At 41.3% G+C, this 14612-nt stretch overlaps 1 protein-coding gene across 3 annotated transcripts; it reads right to left on the reverse strand.

The window, feature by feature from the left end:
- Positions 1-467: 467 nt before the first annotated feature.
- On the reverse strand, positions 468-13712 carry SLITRK4 (SLIT and NTRK like family member 4). Of its 3 annotated transcripts, none has more exons than XM_054472922.1 (2): positions 12556-12784; positions 468-8807 (listed from the first exon to the last, which is right to left on the reverse strand). In XM_054472922.1, exon 2 carries the CDS (start codon positions 8755-8757, stop codon positions 6244-6246), a length of 2514 nt encoding a protein of 837 aa, XP_054328897.1. In that variant the 5' UTR covers positions 8758-8807; positions 12556-12784; the 3' UTR covers positions 468-6243. The 3 variants fall into 3 exon arrangements, with proteins under 3 accessions (XP_054328897.1, XP_054328898.1, XP_054328896.1); XM_054472923.2 differs by lacking the exon at positions 12556-12784 and adding an exon at positions 11995-12171; XM_054472921.2 differs by lacking the exon at positions 12556-12784 and adding an exon at positions 13420-13712 and having other exon boundaries at positions 2328-8807.
- Between the last annotated feature and the right edge of the window lie 900 nt (positions 13713-14612).

A 14612-nucleotide genomic window follows, 5' to 3' on the forward strand; every position in this document is an offset into this window, starting at 1 on the left:
ATAGTGATGAAAAATGTTAACAAAGAAAATCAAAATAAAATCTCAAGACAACAAACATAACTGAAACCCAGAGAAGTCTTGGGAGATAAGCTGGGCATAATTTCTACTATATATGACAAAGTGGTCAGGTTTTAATTTCAAGTGTAGGCGAAAAAAAAAAGGACAATTAATATTTAGGTCCCAATCCACTTGGATTTGAAAAATCTAGGTAGTCAAGTAGGTAATCAAGGTAGAAATATTTTGTTTACATTAACTAGATAATTCCCTTTGTGTATAATTCACTATTTGCACACATTACTCTCTATCTTTCTTATGTGTATGCACGTGTATGTGTGTAGGGAGACCTGGCCTAGCCATGTAAACTAATATAATGATTGCATCAGCTAAGAACCAGACTATTTGCATTTCTTTTTGAGCTTGAGCTTTACTAATCTCACACTAATAAACACACTGAATGGCTACAAATGTGACCTATAAGAAAAAACTTTTATTTGTGAAAACAGCATTAAAGTTATTCCATATCAACTCCAAAAGTTTACCACAATGGTTCAGTTTACATGAAACAATGATGGAAATATACATAGCAAGTCTTAGCAGGGAGAACAAAGCTTACTATGATTTTCACATACTTCCGTGAGCAATATCCACTACACGACATGCCTTCCTTCAGCTATTAACCAGCAGCATCTGACATGATCTAGTATTTGTGAGGTGCCAAGTAAGAGAAATATATTGTTCAGAAACATAAAAAGACTATTTCCTTCCTATGGCTAATTTAAAGGCACTGCTCTATGGTCATTCATTATATTATTAATATTATTTCTCTGAAGGCCTCATTCATGACCTTTTTAAGTTAAACAGGTAATTTGTCATTTTTGATGTTATTGAAATCACCAGAATTTCTATTTCTATTTAGGCAGTGTCTACAAAAGTAAACTAAAGTGGAGGGTTGAGAATTCTCTCCTGGTTCTGGGTCCTATAGTCAGTGGAAATGTCAATTATGGATTAATGAGAAGTTTGAATCTTTATTCTCAATAGCAATTATTTGGTCTAAAATATTCAAATGCCTCAGAGCCCTACTTATTTTCCCCCTGTAGACATAAGAACAACAGGATAAAATAATTTTTTAAAAATTAAAGAAAACATCATTTCATATAAGATAAACAACACAATTTCCCTTCCTCGATTTTCCCTTTTAAAACACAATCCTATCAACCAGTAGAAACTAAAAAGACATTAAATAAATAAATAAATAAAACAAAATAAAATTCCAAATTAGATTAAGGGCAGTTTTGTACAAACTAGGTTATTAAAATTCATTTGAGTCCTCATTTGCTTTTAAATTAACAAAGAATAGATCCTTAGGAAATCTGAAATTGAGAGTTAACAATTATCAGGTGAACTTGATATATGTCACCAGTTATTCTAGGTAAGTGAAGCCACAAACAGGATATTTTATTTTAGTTCAGCCCATCTGACCACAGTGACTAATTGGATGAGCACTAGAAATGATGCCAAACCTTGATTTGATGCCACTTGTCTACATAACAGAAGTGGCTGGAACCCAAAGCTCTGTGCTCAGTACTCATAAATAAATAAAATAACACAATCCTACGGTGTATCTCCTCAGATGCATAAGGCATTTAGTCTAAAAGTTACTTGTATATGCTATCTATACTGTTCACACCTTCAGCATACCTATGTATACGTGTAAAGCAACAACAATCTTAATTTATATTCTCTCTCTCTCTGTTTCTGTCTTTACTTTTCTTACCATAAATATATGAACCTTAAACCCATTGTATTGGTCAATATAGTCAGTTACATTCATTTCTGCCCTCAAGTTAACCATAATGCAATTAGTTCATTTTCCACAACAGTAATAATTTTGGTAAAGTGATGGATTGATAATTTTGGTCATCTTTAAAAGAACCAAATACAAATCACAATTCACTCCATAAGTGGGTAACTAACCTGTAACCAGGCAAACTGGCAATGGAATACAGAGGTACTGAAGGTTTTCTAAAAGTATTTGAGCAGATAGTTAAGACTGAATATTAGTATTTGCTTATCTGAAGTTATGTCAGAATCCAACTGATTCAAAATAATGGGCAAGAATCAAAGCATGTTGATCTTGGCACTGTCTGACTCTTCTCCAAAGGGGCTGCCAGTGGGAAGGAACACAGATTGAAAATATGTTTCTAAAGAAAGCATTTTTTTTTAACAGAGATTTAGCAGTTAAGTTGAATACAAACAGTAGTCTAAAGCTATATCTTACCCTCAAATCTGGGTGAAATGATCAGTTTGGTTACTGCTTTATTTTTTTCTGAAAAATAATGGAAAGACAAATATATGTAACAAACTGTGGCTTCAGAAATATCATTGTAGCAAACAATTTTATTAATACTTTCATAAAAATGGCAATTAATAAATTCTAATACCTTGATGTTATTAAAATCAAACAAAAGTCATTAAAACAGTTCTTTTCTGTGATTTACATTAGCTTTTACAGCATTACTTGATTTTTCTCTTACAAATTAACCTAAAATACTGATAATCAAATCAGGGTAAAAACAATACAATGTTTGTTTTACTTTATTTTAAAATAGTGATTATAAATACATTCTTAATATAGTTTCTCCCCAACTCTTTGGATGCGACAATAACAACAAAAAACCTCAGTGTGCTCATTTCATACAATGTCAATGTACAAATCATGCATAAAATATTATAGATTAATATTACCACCATACATTTCTAGATGTGTTCTGTTATTTCTGAAATACCTGTTGATGTTACTCATAAGGTCATGCCCTGTATAATTTATGCATCCTTATGGCTTAAAAAAAAAAAGTAAATGTTTAAAAAAAGCAACAAAAGAAAGATGGTCTTAAATAAATTTCTAATTCATATATTTTTTCAGTCTATTCAGAATGAAAAACTAAATATAGAATATAAATTGCCTTATAGACTTGAATCACTCTACTTTAATAGCTGCTTTCTCATAAAATTACACAAAGACTTTTAAAGAATTGAATAATCTTTATTGATTTCATAAAAAAATAATTTAAAACTTGATTTATATTACACGGACACAATATATTATCTCAACCCCTTCACTGATTTCATAAGATCTAAATTTGTTTGCAATCATTCTAACATAGTCCATACACATGAATATAGTGCCAAGAAGCCCATGATGTGTCAGACCGCATTAGAAATGAGCACTTCTTGGATTTTATAGGTTTGCATCCAAGTTCCACTAAAAATGCTGTACTGATGTACATGTCGTACCTCAAGGGGTTAAACTAACATCAAGGTTATAGTTGAAGCCAACAAAATGTAGATACAGTATTTTAACTGTTCTTGTACTCAACTCAGAACTTATACCTAACTACATTATCATAAAATGTACAACTAGAACTAATGAGAGACAGGTGCAAAATTGTATACACTATATAATGTAGGCACAATGACTTTAGTTAAGGAAAATATATTAGCCTTAACCAAGAATTTGTTACTTTCATTTACAATTTGAACCTCCAAATAACCACGTACGTTAAATTACTTTTTTAAAAAACTTGAACATTTATACCTTTTAGCAGAAGAGTATGAGATAGCCAATATGCTACAGCAAGCTTTTGAGATGGTGGCAGGTACTCTTGCCGTTGAGAATTCTGCAGAAACCTTGAAACATCTTCAAAACATCACCACACTGAATAAAAGTATCATTCAAATGACCTATTATCCCCAGATCATGAATGGAACTTTCTGATTCCTCCTATAAGTGTCTATTTAAGATCCCTCAAGCCATACTTTATTGACAGACTAAACTAAAACACTTTCTTTGAAGCCTTTGCATCTTTATCCCGTCAGTATACATTAGGAGCCCTTTAATCCATGGATGTGTGCATGCGCAGTAATGGCATATCAAAAGTCCTCATGAAATTGTAGATGAAAAAAGCTGTTGGGCACACATCTTGTCTTTTCTTTCAAGATCAGAAAGCAATTATTTGTTTGAATTATTTTATATTCATATAAAGTTTTCACAGATGTCATAAAAATTAAAATTACACACTAAAGTTTTTAGAGCACCAGCACATACACATGGAGACGGTTTTTGCTATTTAAAAAAGATTTCCAAATTATCTATATGTATGAATATATACCCACATATATATATATAAACACACTCAGACACACACACACATACACACACACCCAAGAAAGCCAAGCTTCTTTTTTTTGTCTTGCAACAAACACATAAAGCCCTGAAATTAGTGATTAATAAAGGAACAGCTACTGCAACTATAAACAGTATCATTTTGGAAGCTGCAACAGAAAAAAATATGCCACTTGCAATCATGAGGAATGGCTATGTTGTTTACCTTCTTGGTTATCTTACTGATTCATAAGGTAATTATAAGAGATAGGACACACACACTCTCACACACGCACACACACACACTATATATATATATACACACACACACATATATATATGTATATATATATACACACACATATATACACACGCATATATATATACACACACACATATGTATATCTATATATATCTATATATCTATATATATATATATGCAGGCAGGCCAAGAAGACAATGTGTTTCTGAATATCACTTTGTTAATCGGGAGCTCCTACAAAAGTTCCGACATCACCCATTATCAGTTACTTTATTCCTTTAACAAATTTTGACTTAGATCTTAGCAAAAGCAAACACAGGGGCATATCATTTGTAGTTGCAGACTGTGAACTCATCTGAAACCAGTGCAAGCATTTTTACAGTGTGGCTTTCATAGCCAAGATTACCATGATGTGTACAGTTCTACTAGATTATCTGATAGTAGTCTGAATGATGAAAGAACAGGATACTGATGCATACAAGATATAACTATTAACCTTATTCATTATTTTTTAAATACTTGTAGCAAAAACTATTTGAATTAAGCTCATAGAATCCTGAAAAGCAAGACAACCGATGGCAAATAACAACTGCCCCAGACACAATACTAGAAAACTAACGAACTTATTTTTAAATGCACAATTGGTAACAAATCTGAAGATAATATGCTAAATTCACAAGAATAGCACAGAATTGACTTTTCTTTTGTATCTTTTTCTTTTTTGTTTGTTTTTAAATTTTTTTGTTTTGAAGTTACACCTGATCACAAAGTCCAGAATATTTCTGTACACATCAGCTTGTTTCAGTTTAGTATATTTTTTTCTGTCTACATTTATACTTGGGTAAATTCACCGTGATCAGGAAAACAAGTCAGGCATATTAAATACATATTAAGGAGTACATATTTTCCTATTTAGTATACAAAGTACTTCATAAATATGAATTATGTTACAAAAATAGCTTTGGGTGCGCTCACACAGTAAGCACTCTGCTTATTTTGGACAACCTTGAAGGATTGTGGGTGTTTCACGTAACTGAGAACAAACTCTAGTGTTAGTTTAATTTGAGCCATGTTTAATTCTGATAAACATCACATATTTCTTCAGATCATCACAAATGCTATCTAACTCACGTTGATTTTTTCTTTTAGATTTTTATGTATAGACAGGTAATGCTTAAAGTGTTCAAATTTATTTTATAGTTATGTAATGTATGTTATATTTTAAACAAGTATTTGCACAATTGAACATTATAAATCCAGCGGTTTCAAGATGCAGGCCATGAAGGTTACCAATTTACAAATACTATCGAGTGTTCTCTCTTTGCATGCTTTTTTTTTTTTTTTTTTCTTTTCAGATAATCTTTACACGGAGTTGTTACAATGCCACAAATCAAAAGGATTATTCCAGTTCCACCAACTTAATCTACGTGCAAGATAAAGGACGCAGCTGAGGTACAAACACCTGTACTGGTTTTCTTGAGTTTGCTTTACAAAGCACAAAGAGACGAAGGTTTTGCATTGGGGTACAAAACAGATTTGCCTCTTGAGGTGAAATTCAGTATTATGTGTATAAAGCATCCCTTTGGCAATAGAGTTTGCAGTATCCCCACAGGACTCCACAGTATAGGTTGTGTGTAGTAAAATCTATTAAACAAATTCTCTTCTACTTGACACATCTTTGCAGCTACAGTTAATGAGACACCCTTGGAAACACCTGCCTCCATGCCTATTGATAATATAGTATTTGGAAGTTAGAAGTCAACAAAAGGCACTTTCATCATTAAATAAATGTCCTCTGTATGAAGTAAGATTACATGACCTAGATCTTGTTCAAAGCTGTTTGCTCCTCAAGGACCTGTAGGTAGTCAGGGGAACTCTGCAGTTTCGCCTTCAGTTCAAAATACTCGCTCTTCCTTTGTTCCACAACAATTTTACTGTGATTGCCACCTATCAGCGACTTCTTCTTTTTTTTGTCTGGTTGTTTTTCTGGATAGCGGATCTCAAAGCCACTGACACCTATGCTATTATACTCCTTTTTGCTTTCAAGAAAATTCTGAATAAACACATTGGAATCCCTGCTAGGGAATAATTCATCCAGCTCATCAATTGTGCTCAGTCTCTTCCTGGTATCTACATGTAATAAATCTTTCTCCTTGTCGGCCACATTTCTCATAACAACTTTCTGTCCTGGAGGATCTGAAAACATGAACCCAGTTTCTGACTCTTTCAAGCCACAAGTGTGGCTCTTGCTCATCTGTTCTATAGTTTGTGGAATGAAAGCTTCTGTGCTCAGTCCATCTTTTTTATTGGTTTTGTGGTCATGCTTCCTTAGCTGCAGCTGCATGGACCCACAGTCAGGATTCCCCAGGCCTTCGTGCTTCACTGTGGGTTTCTTGTTGCGTCGCAGGACAAAAACAAGAAGGCAAAAAGCAACAAACACAGTTAAAATGAGGACCACTAAGATACTTAAGATTAAAATAGACAGAGGCACTGGCCCACCAGGAGGACTTCGAATGGGACCCAAAGGAGTGGTGAATGTAATGGCAGGCGCAGGGCTTGTGAATGGTGCAGATGGCTTATTTAAAAGTTTGGGACATAAGATTTCATTTCTGAGGGACTTCAGTTCAATGTTGGCAAACTGAACAGGCGTCTCACATTTCAGTTCTTTCACAACAATCCCGTCGCTCAACTTCTCCACCCACAGCTTTAATGCCACCAAGTCACAAGTACAGTCCCATGGGTTGCCCTCCAAGTCAATCTGTGTAAGAGATTGCAACTGATCAAGGACCCCACTGACAGGCAGGTACATGAATTTGTTGTTCCTCAGGTTCAGTCTAGCTAAGGGTGCTCCGGAAAAAATGTAAACAGGCAGGCTCTTTAGGAGATTATTGTTTAAGTACAGTAACTGCAAATTTGGCATGGAGTCAAAGGTGCCTGCTAAGATTTCCTTAATCAAATTGTATTCCAAATACAGATACTGCAGGTTATGAAGACCTGAAAATATTTCAGGATAGAGTCTTTCAATTTGATTGCCATTGAGATATAGCCTGCGTAAATTAGTGAGATTGTGAAATACGTCTCCCTTAATCACTGTAATTTGATTGCTGCCTAAATGAAGCAAATCCAGTCCTTCAAAGTCAGTGAAGTCTGATACGTCCACATCCTTGATGCTATTGCCATTGACGTGCAGCTTCTTCGCATTTAAAGGTTTCGGTATCAATTCAGACATAGACTGTATATTTTTCTCTTGGCAGTTCACACTTAGTCCCAAATCTGAAGGGTGTGTCTTGCAGAAGCAAGGTGCCGGGCAAGGTGTTAGAGGAGGCACCCTTGTTTGGTAAGACACAATCTGACTGAGATTGCGGTTGGAGAGGGCTTTGCCTGCAACGATTCCAGAGATCTTGGAAGGATTTGTTGTTTTTGGTGGTTTAGTTACTAATCTGTGTAAAGATGTTTGGGTAGTGTGACCATTGGGAGTGGTGTAGCCATTTTCCAGCTGAGATGGAGGCAGGATGCGCACATCAAAATCACTGCCGGTGCCCATGGGACATAGTTCTTGTTTGTTGGTTTCTTTTAAAAGCCTTCCATATAAGTCACTGGGAGTTTCACAGATAGCTTCTCCTATGTAAATGTTATATGGCATGTTCTCCAGCCAAGCTTTTAAGGGCAATAAATCACAGCTACAGTTCCAAGGGTTATCTTCCAGTTGCAATTCAACGACACGGCCAATGTGTTCCAGAACCCCGATATAAGGGAGCTTCTGGATTCTGTTCCCTCGTATATCCAGATGGGTCAAAGATGCGAATCGGAAAATATTATCAGGAAGGAATGAAATCAGATTGTCATTAAGAATGAGAACTTTCAGTTTGTGGAGCTTATTGAAGGCTCCTCGTTCAATATACTTGATTAAATTGTAGTCAGCCTGGAGATACTCCAAGTTCTCTATGCCAAGGAAAGTGTCAGCTCGGAGAATCTTTAATTCATTGTTGTTCAAGTGCAACTGCTTTAATGCACTGAGCCCAAGAAAGGCTCCTCCCTCAATGTTCTGCAGTTTATTATTTCCCAGATGCAGGGAGACTGCATGTGAAAAATTCAAGAATGTATTTGGATACAGAATATTTAAAAAATTATTTTGGAAATTGAGGTGATAAAAGTTAGACCAAGGTGGTTTCAGCTGATTTGGTCTGTAGACTGAAACCTTCTCACAGTTGACATAGAGCACATTCTCAACTGACACGCAGGAACACACATTGCAAATTTCCACCGATATGTCAGAATCTGCATTTGTCGAAGAAATCAGGGCTGACAAAATCAGAAGCAGCCAAAGAAACATCTTCTTGCAATCAGCAAACAACTGTATGCTTCTGAATAAAGAGAAATAATCTAAAAAATAAAAAGAAAACATTTTTTCAATGGTCATTACTTGAAAAATTACTTGTATTTAAATCATACCATAGTGAACACATGGCTATAATTACCAGAGTTGTATTTTTAAGGCAACCAAACCTCCAAATATTCTCACTCAGTCGAACAATAATAACTACTAAAACTGCCATACATTTTATTTTCCATACCTGTGGTTTATACCAAATTCACATGTGCAGAGCACACAACTAACGATAGGAAAAGATATTATTAATCATGCTTAAATCTTACAATCTGAAAATATTTTTTCCACGTGGACCGTCAAACTCTGCCCTTGAACACAGGCCTTAAGCTTCCTACTTGCACTTCAAATGACCGAGACCATCAAGTATGCCATCGAGTTTCCACCACAAAGCCATTTTGATTAGTGGATATCTATTCTCTAAGCTTCAGCTAGATAGAGAGGCTGAATTAAAAAAAAAAAAAAAAAAAACACAACATATTAGAGCCCAGAGTTCACTGGAGGATGGAAATGGGAAGATTGGGCTGCTGTAGCGAGGACTCTTAAAAGACTAAGGGACAGTGGCCTGGGAAGAGATTTGCTTGTGCTGTAGCCCCATAGGTAAGTTCATTGCTGTCAATCGGTTCACTCCTGTACACTGCTGCCTTCAAAGACACGGATGACGCTGTGCGGTTCTAGAAAAACAACTGAGTAAGGGATGGCCAAATTTTAGTTTCTGGTAAATAAACAGTCTCTAATTTCCCGTCAGTCATCTCCCAAAGAGGGAGCAAAAAGCCTTTTGTCTTTGAGCCTCTGAAAGCAGCAGAGTAACCTGCTTACTCCTGCATTGCTTAGCTAATCTCCAGGCAGCCTTTCCACTTTGAGAACTGGCTCTCTTGCCTCCCTGGTCCTCTCCCACATCTTTATTTACCATTTTGAACCCAGGTCCGACTGCTTATCTCTTTCACTTTGACCACAGACTGCAACTGCTGAGGAAGAGGAGTTCACACAACACAATCTTTGAGTAGCTTTTTCTACAGCACCAAATATGTTCAGTACAGCACATTTTTCGTCCTAAAATCATCAGTTCCAAACACCCACCCGCCCTTCCTAATATTACCACCCCATGTCCCTGACTATAAACACATAAAGAATCACTTGTTGGTAGAGTTTAATGCTTAGCAAAATAACTCATCGTATTCAGGTCCTCAAATACTGCATATATACACAAACATACACGATGCTTCCTGGAAAAGATTAAACAACACAAGCAGAGTGCATTTTATTGATACTATTTTAGCAAGATTAGTCTTTTCCATTGTGAATGGGAAGCTGGGTGCAATTTCAATATCGTTACCTCCAAATATTAATTAAATACATAAAATACCCAGGAACACACAACAAGGAAATGATGCAAAGAAAGAAGTGTCGCACAGAAACTCCTTTGTTTATTTTACCCACGAGGAATCAGCTAGTGGTAAAACCGAACATGTCTCAAGGTAGACAGTCCATTAGCCATGACCCAGGAGGATTTGCATTTTAAGTAGTTTGGTTCAGAATACAGCCAGCACTGCTGAGATGCTATTTGGCTGCCATATAGACGTGCATTTCCCCTATTCACCATGAGAGCATGATTGGCATTGCAAAAAGAAGTCATAATTCTTAACTATGACATCACCTAAAGCAACTTTCATTGTAAAATCAAAATTTCACTTGATATTTTTTGCCTTGTTATGAATGTGGTTTTCAACAGCTATTTTGGTTCAGTTGAGTCATTTCTTGTTACTAAACCACCACCCCACCCACCTCAAAACAAAGAAACCCAAAAGCAACCAAACTAAAAACCAAACGCAGAAAATTAAAAAAAAAAAAATCCTTATAATCCGAATTCAGTACAAAAACAAGAACCAGGAATCTCAACACATCTGAAAATGCATAAGGAGCTGCCCTCCTCCTGGCAATTGCTACTTTAAGTAGCAAGGGGGGAAAAGGCACTAGTAGGAGCCAGGAAGTTCCCAAATGCAGCTCTTGTGAAACAGAGGAAGCCACAAGCAGCTGGAGGAGCAGGCAAGAGAGAGAAAGAGTCCAGTTGGTCCACCAAGGAGAGAGGAAAAGAGGTACTGAAAGGGCAAGAGACCATGGAAATGTAGAGAAAGGAAGAAAAAGAGCTCGGAGAAGGGAGCTACAAAGAGGGTAAAGGGAGCACTGAATGTGTGCGAATAAAGCCTCACACTCGCGTGGTACCACCGAAACATGCACATTTAAACATCAAGGGAAAAACGCAAAAAAAGAAAGAAAAAGCCCACAAAGTACCAGTTGGGTACCAAGAGCCTTCTCTGTGGCTGCTGGGAGCTGTCCGTCTCCCTCTCGGTCTCTCCGTCTTCCTCTCGGTGCCCTGAAAGACCCTTGGCTCTCACGACCCGCCAGGACTGAACAAACCTAGCCCTACCAAAAACAAATCCTGCATCCACCGGAGTGCAGCGCCTGGCACTCCGCGACTGGGAGGAGAGAGGCGGCCTGAGGGGGGCAGACCACTGATGGGCTGCAGGGCGGTGGGCCGAGGTGGCTCCCCGAGGGCTCACTCGGGAAACCCCGCTGGCCCGCCTAAGGCTCGGATGGAGGTGGAAGAGGTTCGCGGAGAGACCCGGCCATTGCCGCCCGGGTGCGCTACCTCGGGCGGGCGGCGAGGAGGCTGGAGGGGCTGCTGGCGCGTACCGCAATGTTTTGCCGCATCCCTGTTCCCGGAGCCGGCGCTCAGCCCCCTCCGCGTCAGGGGCCCAAGCAGCAGCCTGGCGGCCCGTGTAGCGGAGGCGGGGTACCGCGCGGGATGTCGCGGGGGCCTTCAGTCCCGCCGCTCACACATTTCTCCGCGCGCTCCCGTTCCACAAGGGGCAGCTGCCGGAGTTTCAGTGGTCCTCTCTAGACCCAGGCGTGCGGTGGGTGAGGAGGAAGAGATGGCCAGATCAGGCCCCCTCGAAGACGTTGGCACTAGGGAGTCACTGACCCGCTTGCCACGGGCAGAGTGACCCTGTGGTTTTGTGGCTGCGAGCGGCGGCCCAGGCTCCCCCTTGCCTGTTCTCCCTCCCTGACCAGCTACAAAAATCCTGCTCTCACCATGGCAGAAATCAGCTCAACATTTAGGCACCTTGCAAAGTCGCGCTGGCAGCGCTCGCCAGGCTTTGCAGAGCTTTTAGAGTTACCCACCGGCTCTTCCTCTGGTATTCCTAGTCTTGCCGAGCGCTAGCAATCTCCGACCAACCCGCGGGCCACTGCCCGGAGCCTCAGATCCACGTCTGCGGAAAGTGGCTGCGAATGGGGTGCACAAATAAAGCCCAACCCAGCCCAGCGGCCCGGCAGCCGGAGCCACCCGAGACCAGTACAACTTGCCCCGCCGCCCTGGCCGCTCGGGGTATGGTGGGGGGGGGGGGGCAGCGATGCCAAGGACACCCGGATCCTTTCCGGTCCTCAGCGGCATGCGACCGCGCCGTAGGCAGGCAAGTGGGAGGTGGAGGGCAGGATGAGCCACCTCGGCCACTTTGGCCACTCAACCGGCCCCAAACCAACAGGACCCAAACTAAAAATAATAAGCTACCTGCCCCCTCCGCGCGCGTGCGCGCGCGCGAGATCTCTCTCTCTCTCTGTCTCTCTGTCTCTCTCTCTCTCTCACACACACACACGCACGCACACGCACTACTGAGCTGAGCGGGGAAGAGGCAGCGCGCGTGTCGGTGCAGCTTGTGCAGCCCCCGCTGAAAATTCACCCACCTCTAGAGCCCAGCGTCTCGTGCAGGGCCCGCGGCGCCGTGACCTGCGCTGCTGTTTCCACGATGGTCTCTATGTGATTCCGGACAGAGCTCCTCCGCGCCCGCTCGCCCGTCAAACCCACGGAGCAGCCCCAGCAGGCGAGCAGGCGGGCAGGCGGGCAGGCGGGCAGGCGGGCAGGCGGGCAGCGGCGCGCGCGCGCACCCGAGCAGACACCGCGCGCGCACCCAGCGCCTAGCACACGGGCTGCACCTTTACATACACGCGCTGAATCCCCGCCCCCGCTCTCCACCCCCCCAACCCCGCACACAAGCAGTCCTTCCTCCCAACACTCGACCACTTCGACCCCCTCACATTCCTGAGCTCCTACCCCCGTCCCCCATCCAGACATGCCCATTTGATTCCTCTTCTACCCACACACCCAGAAAGACAGCGCGCTTTCCTCCCGGCATCCGCCCCCTCTTTTTGCCTAAAACATTCCCTAGGGAGGAGCGACCCCTTTCCTCAGGCGTGGAGACCCCAGTCCTCTAACAAGGGCGCACTTGCCTCCATCCCCCCCACCACATACACACACACTCGAGCCCTTTTCTTCTCTTCCAGTCCCCTAATAACGAAGGAACACACACACACACACACACACATACACACACACACACACACACGGGGCATTCCTTTGAGAGAGCAACCAAGAAGCCAGGAAAAGCCAAAGAAACACTGGAGAGCCTGGGGGAGGGGGGCCGAGGGAGATCGATAGGGTCGTCGAGTCTACGCGGAATTGAATAATTACAGGATAGAGGGGAATGAGTCAACAACAATGACATTCAAATGCAACAGTCATACTTGGATTTTGTATCACGGGTACGGTACCTTTGGCTAATTGTCACCCCGCAGAACGGAGGGCTCCTGGAATACTTCTCCGTAGCGGTCGATCCTGGAAGGAGCCTTCTTGGGAACCAATTTCCTAGGATCCAGTAGTATTCGCACTCCCCCTACCTGTCTGCGCATAAGGGGCCGGGGGCTTTAAGGCGAAAGTGTGAGGCTTTAGCCTAAAGTGAGACTATTTAGCCGGGTTAGAAGGAGACGGGTTAATTATCCGCACCTTAGAACTCCGTGGGCCTTTGGTGCAGAATGGGTTAAGCCGGATGATCTTGGAGCTGGGGGTGGGGATAGGGGATAGGGGATAGGGGTTGAGGAAAGAGAGGCGTGGGACTGGGAGAGATGCCGCACTTGCGACCAAAAGAAAAAAAAAAAAAAAAAAATCTACTTTGGCTACTGAGCATGCCCAGTTCCCAGCTCAAGCCCTGTAAGGGAGGCATTGTGTGCGTTCCACTTCTCCGGGCTTTGGTGGTGACCGGGAGGGGAGTTTGATTGGGGAAGGGGGTGGTAGTTGGGAGACATTAGGGAAAGGGGGTTGGAGAACAAGGTTTGAAGCTTTGGGACTGCTCAGGAGGGACTGTGAAGAGAGAAAGGGAAGGGACCCACGGAATACCTTCGGGAGACGGGGAGAAGGAGAGGAAATGAACTAAGAAAAGTCACTTCAGTCGCCCCTCATTGTCTATACCAAAGAGGCTTTAGCAGCTGAATCTGAAATATCCAGTGGCTGCAAATCCAACGTGTGGATTGTCTAGGCCCCTTCTTCTACCCATTTGTTAGTGCTTCCACAAGAGGGTGGAAATATTCTGAGGAAGGGCCAATGTTCAAACCAGTTGCATGCAGATTGATAATTTCGTTAATAAGCTTGTTAAGAAAATAAATAAACCTGGGGGAGGGGAGCAGAGGAGTTGGCTATCATGTATGTATTTCAGATACCTGGCTTCCCTAAACAAAAGGCATAAACATTGGATGTGCTCCCATCCCCCAACCTTGCTGTTTTTTGTAGGAGCTTGGCTAAGAAAAACAACTCTCTCTCTCTTCGTGTCTGTGGGAATAAACTAGCTTTAGGTAAGTAGAGCTAAGTTATAAATGGGAAGTATTTCCCTAGGACTCTTGGTGGCCTATTATTTGCCACATTCAGGTAATACTGCCAGGCCCATTTCTTCAGGACCAGTGTGCTGCCCAAT

The sequence above is a fragment of the Pongo pygmaeus genome, chromosome X (assembly GCF_028885625.2).
Source record: "Pongo pygmaeus isolate AG05252 chromosome X, NHGRI_mPonPyg2-v2.0_pri, whole genome shotgun sequence".
Classification (NCBI taxonomy): domain Eukaryota; kingdom Metazoa; phylum Chordata; class Mammalia; order Primates; family Hominidae; genus Pongo; species Pongo pygmaeus.